Below are 18,117 nucleotides of genomic sequence, written 5' to 3'. Positions count from 1 at the left end.
AGCAACAGCTTTCATACTTTTGTATATATTTATACAAAGTCAGCTTATTGCCCCCACAATCTGGGTCCTCATTTTACCTATCTCGAAAGGATGGAAGGCTGAGTCAACCTTGAGCCTGGTGAGATTTGAACTTGCAGTATTTGCAGGCAGCTGGTGTTAATAACAGTGCTTTAGTCTGCTGCGCCACCAGGGCTCCCCCATGAGTGAGGGAAAGGGGATTTTGCACTATCCTTCCCCTGCCACGCCCACCATGCCACACCACGCCCACCATGCCACGCCCACAGAACCGGTAGTAAAAAAAAATTGGATTTCACCACTGAAAAACAGTCTTTTTGGCACCGGACAACCCTACAACTTTCACGTTGCCTCGGGAAAGGCCAGGATATGGTGGACTCCAGTCACCGAGCGTTCCCTGCGGGGAGGAGATCGGTGGGTCTTTCTTTGAAGCTGAAATCCAAACGGCATCCAAAATAAGCCTCCTTCTCCTCCCTTGGGCTTACTCCTCAATAGCCAACTACAATAGCTTGAGCTTGACGCTGCTGCTTTCGGGCTACCAATATCAGCGCCGGCAGCCTCCGAGAGGGAAAAAAAACCCCGCCTGGAGAGCCTAAATGGTTCTTAAACCAGAGCAATTTAGGAGCCCAAACTTTTTGAGTTCAGCTGATTTCAAGGCCGGGGGGAGGAAAAGGAGGCGCAGAAAGAAGCAGCGGATAAGAAGGAGAAAACAGACGCCCGAGTCTTGAAAGCCCCTGAACTCCCTTCTCGACCTCCTCGTGATTCTCCAGCCCGGTCCAAGTGGGAGGAATCACTTGGCTTTCTCTCACACCCCTTTCTTTCTTTCCCTCCAGGGGACGAAAGCGGAGGGCGCGCCACGCCGAGGGCTCCGGCTCCCGTCTCCGCCCCGCTCCGGAGTTTATTTGGGTCCTCCGCAGTTTCGTCCTGGTGTGGGGGAAGATGGAAGGCTACAAACTTTTCCTGGCCTTCCTCGCGTCCGCTTTGCTGCTCGGCTTCCTCTCCGTCGTCTTCGCCCTGCTCTGGGTCCTCCACTACCGCGAGGGGCTCGGCTGGAACGGGGGCTCGGCCGAGTTCAATTGGCACCCGGTCCTCATGATCACGGGCTTCGTGTTCATCCAAGGGATCGGTACGTAAGGCGGACGGAGTGGGTGGGTGGGTGGGTGGGCAGTCGAGCGATCGGGGCCGGGGGGTGGAGGGGTGGAGAGGGAGGAGGGCGCGAGAAAAGGCTGCGGGGCTTTATTTTATTTTTCCCTGCAAACGCGGTAGCGCACATAGAAGCAAACGAACTTCCATACCATGCAGGCTTCTGTTAGCTCCCCTGTGTGTGGGGGGCGGGGGAGGGGGGGCTTGTGGCAGACTGACAGGGACCGTCAGCTTTCCCGTCCCGGGTTGGCACTGCAACCTCAAAAGGCGGCGCTCGCGAGGGCTGCGGTGCCAAGTTTAGGATCGCAACTCCAAGATGAGCGGATCTCTCTCGTCACTGGCCGTGCAAGTAAGTTGGACTTTTCCCCAGGATGGAGGGGAAACCCGCAAAGGGTTCCAGGAATTCTCCTGCCTTGGCGGACCAGTCGTTCTGCCTCCCGCTCACACCCCAGATCCGCCTCCTTGGTTCTTGAAGCAGGCTCTCCAGACCCGCTGGCCCGGGAACGGTGCCTTTTGGCATCTTTTAGCTAGAAAGTAAGCCTCGCTCCCACTGCGTCCAACCTAAGGAGTAATTCTGAGTGTTGAAGTTGGAATTGGAGTTGGGGAGTCCTTGGTGCTCCCCGAGTTTGCTTTGCAGACGCTTCATTACCCAACTGGGTAAACATACTTAAGAGGTGTTGCAAAACTGCCAGCCAGATTCCGAAAGCGGACTGTCGCGACGCGCATATTCTATTCCTCGGCTTTTCTGTTTACCCGTATAATTGGTCATATCTCGTCCAGAGCAAGAAGGGCGTGAGGTATTCAGGCCTCCCTGTTTTGGTGGTTTTTTTTTTTTCTTTCCCTCAGTGACTCTGCGTTTTTAATAGCAATGGCTTTGGAACCGTTAATTCTCTGCGGCGACTGTTTCACTGAAGCCTTACCTGACTTGAAAAAACGCAAATGTCACAACTCGAAAATGCTAGTTCGCAAGCAGTTGTAAATATGGGCGGGGAGAGGGAAGATTGCTACAAGTGTGACTAATCGGGATGGTGCAAAAGAAACCAGTGTCTGGTTTACTGAAAAACCCCATTGTGTTCTGATGATTATACAGTTCCCTCAGTTTCTGTAGGATTGTTGTCTTAATATATATTTGACCATCTTGATTCTAGTTCGTGAAAGCTTACAATAATTTTATTTCACTGATGATGCAGGAATCAGTTCTGTAGAATGCCTTGTAATTAATAATCATCTTGTACTGAATGCTAGATTTTGTGTTATTTAAAATAGATTAAATACTGTAATGGGAGGAAAACCCAGCTAGGGACTAAACACTTGGTAAAGTAATATGAATGGCGAAAGAAAGGAGTCTCAAAGGTAGAAAAACTCTAGTAGGAAAAAAAAACCCTAAAAATAAATACACATACAGTGTATAGTATTGATACTATATGAGGTTTATAATTTCTGATAAGTATAGGAAATCAGATTTGGGCTTGTAAATTAATTGTACAAGCTGGGAGTTGTTAGGTCTTCAGAGTCCAGAAGAAGAAAAAACAAGAGACTTTAAAAAGTAAAAGCAAACCATAAGAAAAGTTGTGTGCTTAATTTTAACAAATACATTTCTGTTCATGGAAGGATCAATGCAATTTATCATTCACCTGTTAAAAGGTGTGACTGCTAAATATTTTAAACTACAGTGTGCAATATGCCAGGCAATGGAAACTTTATACCTTGCCCATTGGCATCTGGTCATGCTCACAGCCAGATCTGAATTGATTCTTCCTCCTGATATGCTGCACAATGGCCCCCTGAAATTATATTCATTTACAAGAGCACCTTTGTAAATCAGATACTTTTAGAAAGGAGATGTGGTATGTTGTATGAAATTATGCTCACCTATCCAGAAACAAATACAAAGAGAGGTAGGAGTCTGTGTTCGCAGGATAAAAGGGAACAAAAAGGCACAATTTGCTTCCTGATAAATAGGAGTGTTGCCAGTGGCTATGTCACCATGGCAGCTACTACTTATGAAAAATGTACATAACATATTCTCAAATATAGTCACTAGATGTGTCCCATCCCATCATTGCCTGATCTTATTAGTTCTCTTTATTTCTCTCTCTATACAGACACACAAACATACAGACACACACACACACACACACACACACACACACACACACACACACAGATGCATACACATTCATTCATTCATTGGGGTAAGAATAAGCAGATATGTTGGCAATAGTTAACATTCTTAAGGGATTTTTCCCCCTATTCAACTGGATTTTATTTTGGTTTCCCATTGTTACATAAGCAATATCTATTGTATATCCAGTATGTTCCTCCTAATATTATTTTACCTGTACATTATTCATGCCAGTAAAACAATTTGGATGGAAAAATATGCAAACTATTGCAAGTCTGTGATGATGTAAATAATTTCGCAGGTGTGTTTTATCCTTGATTTAAGATCGGGGATTACTGTGATACTGAAATTGGGGTTTTTTTGTCTTGGTTTCTATTTATTTTTATATACCACCCAGGTCTGTGGGGACGGGGGTAAATTATTAGTACTGTTAAAAAAACAAATAAAACACTATAAATTCATATAGGAATAAATTTGTTGAGGGTTGACAGAAGTGGATTGAGTTTATAACATTCACACTATACAGTGGATTACTGTAAATATATAATTCTTAAGTACTAAACATAGTACCATACTTACATAATAGAAGCTATTTGCACAAGTTAACGGAAGGAAAAGTGCATAGCATGATTGTGAAAACAGAGACTCCTGAGTTGTAAAAAAAAACAAGAGAATAGGGAAAATGGCTAAGTGGTGAAATTTTTTTGTAACAGTTTATTTTCAGTTCAGCCAAGGTGCTACTATTTAGGAAAACTTGTGATTCCAGTTTTTATTAGTGTCAACTTTTGTTATGATCATCCCAGTATATCTTGGCAAGATCATACTAAGAAAGGGTAGTCTAAATGTTCAAATGTTATGAGTATTGGAGGGCACATGAGGCAGAATTACATAAGTATTTTATGAATGCTTTACAAAAATTCATATGGGGAATACATACCAGAGTAATACACTTTATATATATATATTTGGAATCAGAATTTTTGTGGCTAAGCAACATGGTTCTTAAGTGAGTCATGCCCGATTTTATAACCTTTTTAGGCACGGTTGTTAAGCAAATCACTGCATTTGTTAAGTGAATTGCACAGCATTAAGCAAATCTGGCTTCTCCCATTGACTCTGCTTGTCAGAAGCTGTCTGGGAAGGTTACAAATAGGAATCGCATGATTCCGGGATGCTGCAACTATCATAAATATTTGCTGGTTTCCAAACACCTGAATGTTGATCATGTGATCACAGTGATGTCATGACAGACTTAAGAGTGAGGCCTGGTTGTAAGTCATTTTTTTTTCAGTGCCATTGTAACTTCAAGGAGTTGCTAAATGTAAGTGGTAAGTTGTTTTATGCTTCTTTACATAATACTTATTACAGTGGTGCCAATAAAAGGCAAGTGGCTGATTTATCAAAATATGATTTGGTAGCAAAATACAAACTGTATTTAAAACTGCCATTTTTACTATCAACCTCTTAAAGATTTTAACGTAAGATTATCCCTTCAATTTGAGTGGGCTTTTTTTAATTTTGGGAAAAGCTATGAAACTGGAGTATATGCAGTTAACTTAAACGGTGTCAAATGTCAATATTATATTTCATATAGGCATGGGGAAATGGACATTGAGTCTTTTTCCAGGATATTCCATTTGGGGACAGAGATTTATTTATGACTTTTATAGCACAAGTCCTTGGCACAGGTGATGTGCATGTTAGTAAATATTTAAAGATATGGCTCTTAGAAAATATGTATTAGTCCAGATGGAGTACTTTGTTCCTTTCTTTTTGTTATCAAGAAGCTTATCATAATGTTAATATCTACCTACTCATGTATTATGACCAATGTATTATGCGCTGCTGCTAAATTCTCTTCAATTTTTTTACTGGCCTAATTAGAAGATAAATAAAATAATGTACTCGGTCATTCTGTGACATATGGGCTGCATGAAATATACCTTTTATTCAGTCACACTCTCAGCCCAACTCACCTCACAGGATTGTTGTGGGGAAAATAAGAGGAAAGAATATTAGGGATATTTGCCACCCTGAGTTATTTATAAAAATAATAAAGTGGGGTAAAAAAGTAACCCCACCCCTGTAAATTTTAATGGAAGAATGTCAGTGATTCATCAGGTTCTGTTCTGCAGCTTCCTCCCCCAGAACCCTCCTCTCAATGGGTAAACTCAGTTTTCCTTCCTTTTTTGCATATTTTGCTATGTTGTCTTAAGGAACCTATTTGCAGAAGGTTAAGCCGTTTATTTCTCCCCTAAAGTCCCCCAAATTCTTCTGGCCCAATCCACTACTAGAATGTAGCCATTTACTTACTATGCATAATCCAGTGAGGTTATCATGCAGACAAAGTGTTCTGCCTTTTTAAGGTGAAATGTGCACCAGGTTTGTTTGTTTTTTAACGGAGTTCCTTGTTGTTTTATGAAAAATGGGTGTGCTATCTGATTTCCAGTGTGCACATAGCTGATCTCACCCAAACAGTTTAGTAAATTGTCACAACTGGAGATTCTGGTTTGTCAATCCTAACAATTCAGGATTTGTAAACCATCCCAGAATATATACGCAAGAGCCAACTTTATTGGTTGAATCTGGTATAGAAGGAGCATCCTAAGCCAGGAATTTTAATTAAAAAAACAGAAGAAGATTTTGTTCAATGTGTTGAGTCAGGCCATCTATCTAATCTAGCATGATTGCCAGTCAGTCTCCAAAAACTTAGATACAGAACTTTATCACTCTGTCTCCGAGATACGCCCTTTTTCTTCTAAAACAAGATCATTTTAAAAAGTGTGTGTGTGTCAATATCTGAATTCTTTCCCTCAGAAAAGGGATAAACAGTAAAATGAGAAAGACCTATTTGTTGAAGGAAATTCTCAAAAATGTCACATGTCATTAGAATAATGCAAGAACAGTTTTAACGTTCCTAATAAAGTTAGTTTTGTTTTGTTTTAACCTTTGGAATTCTTCCTTATTTCCCAATTGCAGCAATTATTGTATACAGGTTACCATGGACCTGGAAATGCAGCAAATTTTTGATGAAATTAATCCATGCTGGGTTACATACCGTTGCTCTGACACTTGCTATTATTTCCCTGGTGGCTGTTTTTGATTTCCATAATGCTCAGAAGATTCCTAACATGTACAGTCTACACAGCTGGATTGGATTGACTGCTGTAATTCTTTATGCTCTACAGGTTAGATGTCATTTATAAACTATAGTTAAAAACAGAATAAGATTATTTTAACTTCTATCAAAATGTGCTATGTATACATTAATTTTAACGAGCGATTTTGTATTTTGCACTTCTTAGACATAAACCTTACAACTCGATAAATTAACCTTTGTGGAATGAAGGCGAATATAGGTGTCCCAGGATAATGTTGTAGGATCCAATCTGGGTTGGTCACCAGGACTGAGCTTTTGTCTTCTAAGCTTTCAGACTTGTGCTGGAGCCTCTAGAGAGAAGTTCCCTGAAGATGGGCTCCAGCACAAGCCCAAAAGCTTGGAAGACGAAACGTCAGCCGCATTGATTGACCCAGATTGGAGCCTTCATTAATCTCTGTGTTCATTGTAAACAAAATAAGAGATGTAAGGTATTTTACCTTTAAGCAATTGGCATTCTGCTACAGAAATCTGTCCAGGAACTAAAAATATTTTCTTAAACATTTTGTAATTGCAATTAAAAAAACTAGTTTGCCAATATCTTGCAGATTGTAAAATAACACTTAAACATAAAGGCAGTTGTTTAGCTTCTTAAAAAATATGAGAAGAGACAAATTATTTGCCAAGAAATGAAGCCAGCGTAAGTATTTGTAAGAGGATCTTTTTCATAAGAGGTAAATTTAAAAAGACAATATTATACACATTGTTTTGTGTCGTTTCAGTAGTCTCTGAAAACAGTCTTTCTATTTTAAGTACTTTTAATAAGGAACTTTTTGGTTCTCCAGCTTTTATTAATTTTTTTGAGAATGTTGCTCTTTCTATATTCAGAAGTGTTTCATTTTACTACCTTTGTAGAGAGTTTTTCATATAATTTTTACAGGGTATCTTATAAATACGTTCAGACTTCCTTGTTTTTAATAGTAGGAAAGGAAGTAAATGTATATCATTTAATGTAAAAATTTTATATATAAGTTGGGGAAGCCATTGCCCTCTAGAAGAGCTGCATGCTAACGGTGAGGAATATAGTTTAGCTCAACAGAATTTGGAGATCCAAAACATTCTTACTTCTTAGAGAAGAGAATAGGGTCCAAAAGGATGATTATAGTCTTGAGCAGCTTGCCCCAATAAGCAACTAATTGCTCATTGTATTTGAAAGCACACATTTTAAAAAGGTGGCAAAAGATTTGGCACTGGTAGCCACTCCAGTTTCAGGATTGTGGCCCAAAGCCGAAAATTTAATGGCAGTATTTTTAAGGAGTTTCTATTCTGATTCTATGGCTTGTAAAATGCAAGATTTCGTAGCCTGGCATATTAAAATAATACACACAGGCTATGCAATTTATTTCTGTTTATCTGTACTTCATGCCAGATGGCTTGATTGGGAATATAAAAATGTAGTCCACCCACACAACCAGTCACTGAATTCTGTGGATATGTTCCTAATTCCTTAGTATCAAGCTCCCCTCCAGTCTGAGAATTTTCATTCTCAGGAATGGGCCAAAAACAATTGTAAATAAAAATGGCCATATACGTAGTCTTCGAGTTATGACCACAATTGAGCCCAACATTTATGTTGCTAAGTGAAACATTTGTTAAGTGAGTTGGGCCCATTTTACGACTTTTCATGCCACAGTTGTTAAGTGAATCAGTGCAGTTGTTAAGTTACTAATACGGTTGTTAAGTGAATCTGGTTTCCTCATTGACTTTGCTTGTCAGAAGGTCATAAAAGCGGATCACATGACCCCAGGACACTGCAACCGTCATAAATGTGAACCAGTTGCCAAGCAACTGAATTTTGATCAAATGGCCATGGGGATACTGTTAATAGTCATAAGTGTGAAAAACGGTCATGTATCACTTTTTTGTAACTTTGAACAGCCACTAAATGAACTGTTGTAAGTCGAGGACTACCTGTTCTTCCTGGCTAGAGTAACAATTTAAGGTGGTTAAAATTAGTGGGGAATACTACTGACAGATAGGTATTAATTTAACACCAAAGAAACACTTAGTGTGTTAAGATAAATGAAAGAAATAGGAAATAAAAGAAATAAGATAAATAAAAGAAATATCAAAATATTTTTAAAATAATAATAAAAAGAGGAAATAGCCTCTGCTCTGTCTGTTTAGATCAGCCATAGGACTCTTGGCCTTCCAGAAGAGTGTCAAGCCCAGGCTCTGCCAACCGCCCCTAGGGTCCAAGAACGCTATGCAATTCTGGGGGGGTTGGGTTTGATGGGCTGAAGGTTCTCCCTCTGCCTTTTAGCTTACACAGTTTTCCCTTTTAACTTTGTTTTAATTGGTTTTTAGCTTGTTTTTAACCATAGCTTTTATATCATTATGTGATGGGTGGTATAAAATGTCCCATGGGTTTTCAAAGATTTCAGCAGATAATTTAGGAATCAAATTTGGCACTGCCTCATAAATTATTTGCATGTGTGTTTTTAAAGTAATGTATACCGTTGCCATTTGCTAAGTGTTATCTGTGTATCAGCTTGTTTTAGGCTTTGTGGTCTTCCTACTTCCCTTTACCCCGACTTCTCTTCGGACAGCTCTTATGCCAATACACACATATTCAGGTCTTCTCATCTTTGGAACAGTGATTGCCACAGCCCTAATGGGAATTACAGAGAAACTTATTTTTAGTCTGTAAGTATTTGGATGTCGCTAATTTTTTTTTTTACAATGACATTTACTAATTGAGCATTGTTAATTTGTTTCCTTAATTTTAATTTGTTTTTCCCTGAAGGAAAACAATTCCCTATCGCGATTCCCCAAAAGAAGCTATTTTTGTCAATGTTCTGGGTGTCCTGATTGTCGCCTATGGGGCTGTAATTATGTGGATGGCTACAAGGCCTCATTGGAAGCGCCCACTCGAACACGTTTTCCAAACCCATCAAAGAATTGGAGAAGGATTCAGTGAGGAGGACTGTCATAATCCAGATTTGGAGATCAGCAGTGATGGAGCTGCTAGGAAAAGAAACCCCAAATCTGATGAAGCTGGACAGAGATCAACTATGTAAAAAAGTATATAACAAAATTTGCAATGAAGAAAATTCTCTCTCCCTATTTTCTCCCAGCTCTTCGACACACTATACTTTCCTTTATTAATATTGTTAGAATTTTCTGAATAAATGAGAAGAGTTAGTAAAGAGTTTAATTTTAGAAGTATCTATGTTCATATGGTGCCACTATGGTAACTTGTACTGTATTTCTTGATAATTTGGGGGGGGGATCTGAAATTATCACCAGGTCAGCTACATGAAATGCTTTTTCATTGTTATTGACTGATGGAAGAAGTACAAGATGAACAATTAGATTTTAGATATTGGAAGAAAGTTATGAAAAAAGGGAGGAGAACTCCACTGAATAAAATGGCTAAAACCCTTGATATTTCTTTAATGTTGTTCAAACTTGTTTCCATAACACTATGGAACTTCTGGCCATCTTGGAAAGCTGAATGATTGATTCCACAATTCATTCACCTTCATTTTCTCTTGACTTGTGATGTTGCTTTCCATTGGCAGTGGAGAAGAACTGTGTATTCTGCAGTTCAATAGTATGATTATGGTGGCCAGAGAGAAGGAAGAGAGTGGAAAAGCAGGTGGTTGTGTGGATGATAATTTGATTACCCTGTCTAGCTTCTTTTTTCACATAGGTGCCAGCTTCTCATACAAACACATCTTCTAGTATCACAGACATTATTGCTATAAGGCAATCAGTATTGTTTTTGTACAACCATATTTAAATAAATATTGGCTTTATACAGTAACTCCATTATTTGGATTAAATATTATGTTGGAGTATTTACAGTTTGTTCAGATTATAAGGCAATATAATGTAAAGCAGGCTAAGCTAGACTAGACTGGACTGGACTGGACTGGACTGGACTGGACTGGACTGGACTGGAAGGAACCTTGGAAGTTATCTAGTCCAGCCCTCTGTTCAAACAGGAGAACCTATACTATTTCAGATAAGTGACTGACTAGACCAGGGGTGTCAAACTCGCATTGCGACTTTTTTCTCCTTTGCTAAACTGGGCGTGGGTATGGCCAACGCATGACATATTCGGACCATCATCCGCGAGTTTGACATCCCTGGTCTAGACTCTTCTTAAAAACATCCAGTGATGCAGCGCCCACGATTTCTGGAGGCAAGCTGTTCCACTGCTAGGAAGTTTCTCTAGACCTAACTAAATTAAAGCTGTGTTACTCTCAACTGTTACTTTTAAAGAATGCCATTTCAACATGTACATTCAGGAGTGTTGCAGGGAAAAAAAATGAATTAATTTTTTTCATGGATAATAGATGGCCAGCATTGTGTATATTTGGCAAAAAACAAGCTGCCTCTCTGATCTCATTTTCCTTAATGAACAACTGAAGCTGTTGCATTCTTCTAAATTGATGGCAGTTACTACATATTTTGATAAGCTACTTATTTTTAGGAGGAGGAAGAGCATTTCCTTTATGTATAGATTTCAACAAGCTTTCTTCAAAAAAACTATACAGTATTGAAAATAATTGGGACATTCAACCTCCATTTTATGAGACGATGCTGTGTTTTAGGGTTGTCCGATTTGTATGTTTTGATTTGTCCAGTGTGCAAAAGATCAGGTCCACAGTGGAGGTTCAATTAAACTAATTTATTGCTAAAAGCCTATTCACAGGAATCTTCTTAGCTAACATGTAAGAGTTAGATAAGGGTTAACAGCATTCAAGGGAGTAGGGAGGCTTGGACTTAGTTCTCTTGTGACTATATAGGGATTCTAGACTGGTCCCCCTTTTTACTCTACCCCTAGTTTCTTCCATCTCTTCTCCTACATGCTTCTCCTTTTAGAGCGTCAGGTGACATCATTAATCCTAAACCAGCCCTCCCTGTGTCACTGCCAGCTATATGCCAAATCTGTAGTGTTTCCATTTTTCCAAGGACATTTAACACAGGCTTATATAGAGGATTAATGGCATTTTATTTTTGCTCTTCATAACTTTATTTAGAAATTATTGAAGCTAAAAATGCCATCTACGTTTACTTTTTAGTTTAACAATAAAAACTAGCTAGACCAGGAGTGCCAAACTCAAGGCCTGAAGGATGGATCTGGCCCACGGGATGCTTAGATGTGGCCCACGGGGCCACCCTGGGAACAGCAAAGGACCAGCCCATGGTGCTTCTGCCAGCTCCATTTTTGATGGCAGAGCGTTGCAGAAGGCCATCACAGCCAAAAACGGCACTCGCGAGGGCCATTTTCACTGGCAGAGTGCTCGGGCCACCACAGGTGCCCCTGACACTAGTGACATCGAGTTGGCCATACCTATCCCGGTCCCCTGAGGTTAAGCACAACCATGATCCGGCCCTCAATGAAATTGAGTTTGACACCCCTGAGTTAGACTATTGGAGGAACCCTTTAGCTATTGTTATAGAGGATGTTACACAGAATAAAAGACAAAACTTAATCTTATTCTAGGCAACATTGAAAAAATGTATTCAGCACATCCTTGATTACATTTTGAAAAGACCGTCTAAATGTATATCTGGACAGTATGGAATGAAGTATGTAATTGGACTTTAGGGAAGCTAATCCGATTTTTGAATTATCATTGCAGCTCATTTGGAAAAAAGATCAAAACTACAGCAGCAAACTCAGAGCCTTAAAAAAAAAATACTCTTCTCAATACTTTTAACTGACTTCCAAAATCAGTTTGGCTTTTACTCTAATTTGTAATGTAAATTAAAACATTCGTTCTAGTGACATTTCAGAAAATTACTACTTAGTTTCTGAAAGAAAACAAGAAGATATTTCATGTCAGTGTCCTTATCCTGACTAGTCTGCTATTGTGGACAGGAAAAGAAAGTGAGCAGTTAAATCTGTCAACTTTCTGTGCCAGAAATTGTCTTTTCTATCCTGATTTGCTGCTGGTTGCAGTGTTGCTGTGAGTCATTAAAAGAGTGATCTTAGGAAACAGTGGCCCTTCCTCAAACTTGCTTTTCAGACAAGTTGGGATTGCAGCTTCCAAAATGAAGAATAATGAATTGATATCTCAATATTAGGTGAGAACTGCTGTACTATAGATGATAAGGCTTTAGAGAAGCCAAGGTTCTTCTCAGGATATTAACCTGAATGCTCAGTAGGGTAACGGTAGAAGGTGTAAAACTTGGCAAACTCCAATGTCTACAGAAAACAGTGGAAAAGAAGAATGTGCATTATGATAGCCTTTATATTTTGAATTTTTAAACATAGCAGAATTATTGACACCAAAGATTGTCTTATGGAGTGTTTCTCGACCTTGGTAACTTCTATGATGTATGGACTTCATCTCGAATTTCCCAGCCAGCATGCCACACATTTTAAAATTGCCAAGGCTGAAAAACACCAGTTTTCTATATCAGTGGCTGTATGTGATCCGCATTTCTAAAAGAATGCATGTTTTACTATATATTAGAATAAACAGTATAATTTTAATAAAAAGTGAACTTGGATATTGCCAATATTACTGTAGAAATATTTGGAAATCCATTTGAATATGTGGGATCAGTAGTACTTTGTAAAGTAAAAAAATTTGTTAACTATTTTTATATTGCAATAAAAACTATTGAAGAATCTACAGTGTTCTGTGCTAGTAATAATGGCTAAACTGTATGCTGATTTGAAATAGAACGTGGAAATTGCAGAGGATGAGTGACAATCATTTTTTCTCTGTTAGAATAGGTGGCAATTCCTTCTTATCTAATATTAAGATGTGTTGATTTCTGAGCCTCTGAGTGGATTTTGAGGATAAACAAAGAGAGAAGTCTATTACACTACTAGTTTACTTGGGCAATGTTGGATTTTTGTCCTAGAATTACAAAGGTTTTAGTTGAATTCATCATTTAGACACATTATTTTCTTTTTCAATTTATAGGAACCATAAAAAAAAGATCCTGTTTGCCAAGGAGTCATGATACCTCCAGGATCTGAACACAATAATAATAATAATAATAATAATAATAATAATAATAATAATAATAATAATAATAATTTTATTTCTATACCGCCCTTCTCCCGAAGGACTCAGGGCGGTGTACAGCCAATTTAAAAACACAAGACACAACAATAATTAAAAATTAAAATAATTAAATAGATTTGGCCGATTTAAAACCCCAAAAATTAAAATACCCCAATTTAAAATTATTATATTGACAGCCCTGCCTGGCGGAACAACAGGGTCTTCAGTGCGCAGCGGAACACCCGGAGGTCGGAGATCTTACAACCATGGCTGATTAGGCATATTGAATATTAAACACTTATGGCTGTTTAGGAATTAATACAGGCAGCTTATTAACATTGTTAAATGCCAAAAGTAGTTGAAGACTCTTTTTTTTCAGCTGGTGAGAAAGAAATGGCAAAATGCCACTAAAATAAGATAATGTATATGTGTTGATTTATTTTCCTATAATGAAAAAAACCCTTGCTGGCGATCATATATTAAACTGGATATTAGCTTTCACACGACAAAAAATTACAAGGAAACAAAGTAACCCAACAGTGTAATAAACTACAGTGATTTCTATTCTACCAGCAGTGTATGGTAACTGGACCACATGAAGATAATTAAACTCTCAGTTATTTATCATACCAGCTCCCTCTATTTTCACAGTTGCAATTTAAATAGGTTAAAGTACTATACTTTTTTAATGCAGCAAAAAATTAAGAAAGCAATCGAGTTTATTTTACATTGATCATATGTAATTTTTCGGAAACCCCAAAGTAAGAATTCTCTTCCTATCATAAGAAAGAGTAGGGTCAGAGTCATGACTTTAGTGATTATACTGTTTATATCAGAGGTGGGTTTCAGCAGGTTCTGACCAGTTCTGGAGAATTGGTAGTGGAAATTTTGAGTAGTTCGGAGAACCGATAGTAAAAATTCTGACTGGCCCTGCCCCCATCTATTCTCTGCCTCCCAAGTCCCAGCTGATCAGGAGGAAATGGGGATTTTGCAGTAACCTTCCCCTGGAGTGGGGAGGTAATGGAGATTTTACAGTATCCTTCCCCTGCCACACCCACCAAGCCATGCCCACCAAGCCATGCCATGCCATGCCCACCAAGCCATACCCACAGAACCGGTAGTAAAAAAATTTGAAACCCACCACTGGTGTATATATACTTACAATGTGCAAACTCTTAATCGGGGTAACAGCAGAATGTAAATGATACACTTGCAGTCATAAAATTCCCTTGCCAAGAAATCTTGATTGATATTTTGGTGCCTGAAGGAGATTTCTCTCCCCCCCTGTCTGTAGGGCTCTAATGTTTGAACAAAAAGGCTGGGTGCTGAGAGGAGAATTACTGTAAAGGGGATGGAGAGAAAATAGAAGAGAACGGGGGTATGGGGAAAGGAAGCAAAATGACGCGAGGATATGGAATGAGGAAGTAGCTGCTCACAAACTGCTCCAGCCTTTTTAAAAGAGGCCAGCAATCTGACACATTTTGACTCCTTTTACATTCCCAGCGAGTCTTAAAAATGCACTAACTGGGAAAAGCAGTTTCTAATTCGGCAAAGTTTGCCATCTGTCTCCCAGAGTTGAAGACCACTTTGTAGAGCCAAGAACAGAAAGAACAATTCCCTAAATGCAATGTCATGGCACAGAAGAGTGAACAAAGAAAATACAGCCAGCATATACCAAGACGCCCTAGAAAAATATCCAAAAATTTCAAACAAAGCACAGATCTTGGATAAATGTGAGCATTTGTGAAACCACAAATATTTTTGGAAGAGAATATTTGTAGCTCAGGGTTGAACTGTGGGATCCTTGGCAGGGGTGGGTTCTACTCACCTTTGCTACCGGTTTGCAGCGGGGCTGTGCGCACGCCCTTCTGCACATGCGCAGAAACGTTTTGGTGACGGGGTCAGTGGATGGAGCCTCCCAGCGGTTTTACTACCGGTTCTATAAATCCGGTGCGAACCTGGGGCAACCCACCACTGGTCCTTGGGTGCCTCCACCCGCAGGTCGCCACTACCAGGTTGCCCGAACTGGTCCGAACCAGCGAATACCACCACTGGCCCCCACCAACACTGACAGCCACTAGTAAATAAAAACGGAACAATTCCTACTCCCTTCTAATTAATGTTTAAATCAAATCTCATCTTTTGAATTTTCACTTCAACCTTCACCTTGGTGCAAAGCTTATGTAGCAACAATAATACTATTAACAAAAAAAGGATAAATAACAATGCAGATGAGTTAGGGACTATAATATTATGTATGTATTTATATATAGACATTGTATCATTTCCCCTTTTGGTTTGTTATACCTGTTTTTTACTTCAATTAATTAAAGGCAAAAATAGGGGGATGGAATATGGAGTATATGAGCAATTAAAACTATTTCAGTGTGTTCATGATGCCAAATGTGTAATAATGTGCACATGTGCACATCCCATTCTCTACAATCCAGCAAGAACCAATTCTCTTATTTCAATGAAACATACCTTTCACTTGTATTGACAGTGAGCGAACTATCCTTTTTACGAACAATTGAGTTATGAACTATCCCAACAGTTAATAAAGTCTGTTAAGATTATGAATCTTCTTTTTCACTTAAAAATAGTCCTCTCAATAAACAAAATTCAACATAGATTGAGGATTACCTTAATGCAATATGAGTTTGATAAATGTAATTATCCTATTTTATAAGAAGCTCTGGACTATAAGACACACCTAGCTTTAGAGGAGGAAAACAAGAAAACAAAAAATCTGCCTCTGCCTCTGCCTCCCAGCCCCAGCACGTGGCTTGTCAGGGCTCCACTCCATTGCGTCTACCACTGGTCAGCTGAGCGACAGCTGGCTCCCGGCCTCCTGTAGCCCCGCCATTGCTGCCTCCACCGGGGAACGCTGGAGACTTCACCAGTGTTCGCCGCTTATCACCGCCACTGCTGGATGCCGCTGCCTATCACCACCTATCGCTGCAGCCACCTGTTGCTGCTGCCGCCTATCGTCACCACTCGCTGCCGCCACCTGTCACCACTGCCACCTATCGCCACCACTGCCTGTCGCCACTGCCACCTATCACCAATAGGCAACGAATGGAAGCGGCAATCCCTGCCGTCTGGAACAGCTGATTGGTGATATTCTAGGAGACCAATCCAACCGTTGACAGACAGCGGTGGCAAACAGCAGCGGCGATAGGCGGCGATAGGCGGCGAATAGCGGTGATAGGTGGCACCGGCAGTGAACGATGGCGGCAACAGGCCATTCGCCACTGCTGCCTGTCCCTGCCACCGTACCACCCCCCTCCCTCCCGCTACCGCGGTCCGGTCCGTGATGCAATATTCCATAAGATGCACAAACATTTCCAACCACTTCTAGGGAGGGGGAAATACGTTTTATGGAGCAAAAAATACAGTAATTTCTCCTGTTAAATTATCTTTGGCTTCTAACTGGTGAATTTTCCTCAGCAACATGCCCAGGTTCTAATATTATTTCAATGTTTCCTAGGCTAGTGTCATATGTGAAATTATTCTAAGAATGAAAATCTTTTGCGACATTGTAACTGCTTATTGTGTACAAAGATAGAAAATATCGATAGATCTCACCAATTTGAATGTCACCTGCTCCTGCTTTTTGGTATTACATCTCTAGAACAAAGACTAAATGCAGCATAGAACATAACAATAAGAGCTAAACTCCGTGATGGTCCCAAATGCTTTTGCTCAAATATTCTGCTTATCCTTGGTGATATTCCTTTGAGTCTTCTGCTAATAGAAGTTGATGGAATAGCTGCTGCAAGGGAGAGGGTCAGCAGGTAGCATACTCTCAATCTCATCTAGCCTCAGAAACTCAAGAGGATTGTGTCCATATAGCCACCAGGAACTGAATTTGACTTAAGGTAGGTAATTTAGTACAGGTAATTCTCTCTTTATGATCCCAATTGGGACTGGCAACTCTTATCACTAAGCAAAATCGCCAATAAGTGAAATATCAGGTGACTCCATTATTGTAGCGACAACAGTTTTGGCAGTCCAAGGCTGCAGTCGTTAAGTGATTGAATCATGATTGTTAAATGAAACAACATGTGTGACCAGAACTTGCGACCTCCTGCTAACTTCCTCATTGACTTTGCTTGTTGGAAACCAGGTGGGAAGGTTGCAAATGATAATCGCATCTTTGCTGGTCAGTGCTACCACAATAAATACACAATGGTTGCCAAGTGTCCAAATCACAATGATGAGGCCACAGTCGCAAATCTGAGGACCGGTTTTAAGTCACTTTTTTCAGCGCCTACCCTGAACCCTAACTTCAAACCAGTGGTGAGTTGCTCCCGGTTCGGTCCGGTTCTTGAGAACCGGTAGTAATGGCGGAGGCTCCGCCCACCCACCCAGACATCATCATGGGTGATCTGTGCATGCGCAGAAGCGTGCGTGTGCACACGTTCCTGTTGCAAACCGGTAGTAAAGGTAAGTGGAGCCCACCCCTGCTTCAAACACTCACTAAATGAATGGTCAGTGAGCAAGGACCCTGTTTTAGCTTTACTCTGGTGAATTCATGGCAGTGGTGGGTTTCACCTATCTTTGCTACCAGTTCACTCGCACGCCACTTCTGCACATGCGCAGAAGCTTCTGCGCATGCACAGAGCATATTTGATAATGTCCAGGCAGGTGGGTGGAGCCTCCCACCACCACTGCTACTGGCTCGCCTGAACCAGGGC

At 40.1% G+C, this 18,117-nt stretch overlaps 1 protein-coding gene across 1 annotated transcript; it reads left to right on the top strand.

The window, feature by feature from the left end:
* Positions 1-883: 883 nt before the first annotated feature.
* On the top strand, positions 884-13,036 carry CYBRD1 (cytochrome b reductase 1). Its single transcript, XM_070936520.1, has 4 exons — positions 884-1,141; positions 6,263-6,471; positions 8,932-9,086; positions 9,187-13,036. Exons 1-4 carry the CDS (start codon positions 955-957, stop codon positions 9,458-9,460), a joined length of 825 nt encoding a protein of 274 aa, XP_070792621.1. The 5' UTR covers positions 884-954; the 3' UTR covers positions 9,461-13,036.
* The last annotated feature ends 5,081 nt before the right edge of the window (positions 13,037-18,117 follow it).

The sequence above is a fragment of the Pituophis catenifer genome, unplaced genomic scaffold, assembly GCF_029215685.1.
Source record: "Pituophis catenifer annectens isolate HBS135680 unplaced genomic scaffold, rPitCat1.0.hap2 SCAF_1, whole genome shotgun sequence".
NCBI lineage: Eukaryota > Metazoa > Chordata > Lepidosauria > Squamata > Colubridae > Pituophis > Pituophis catenifer.
The sequence above is the reverse complement of the archived record's forward strand: the minus strand, read 5'-3'. Positions and strand labels throughout refer to the sequence as shown.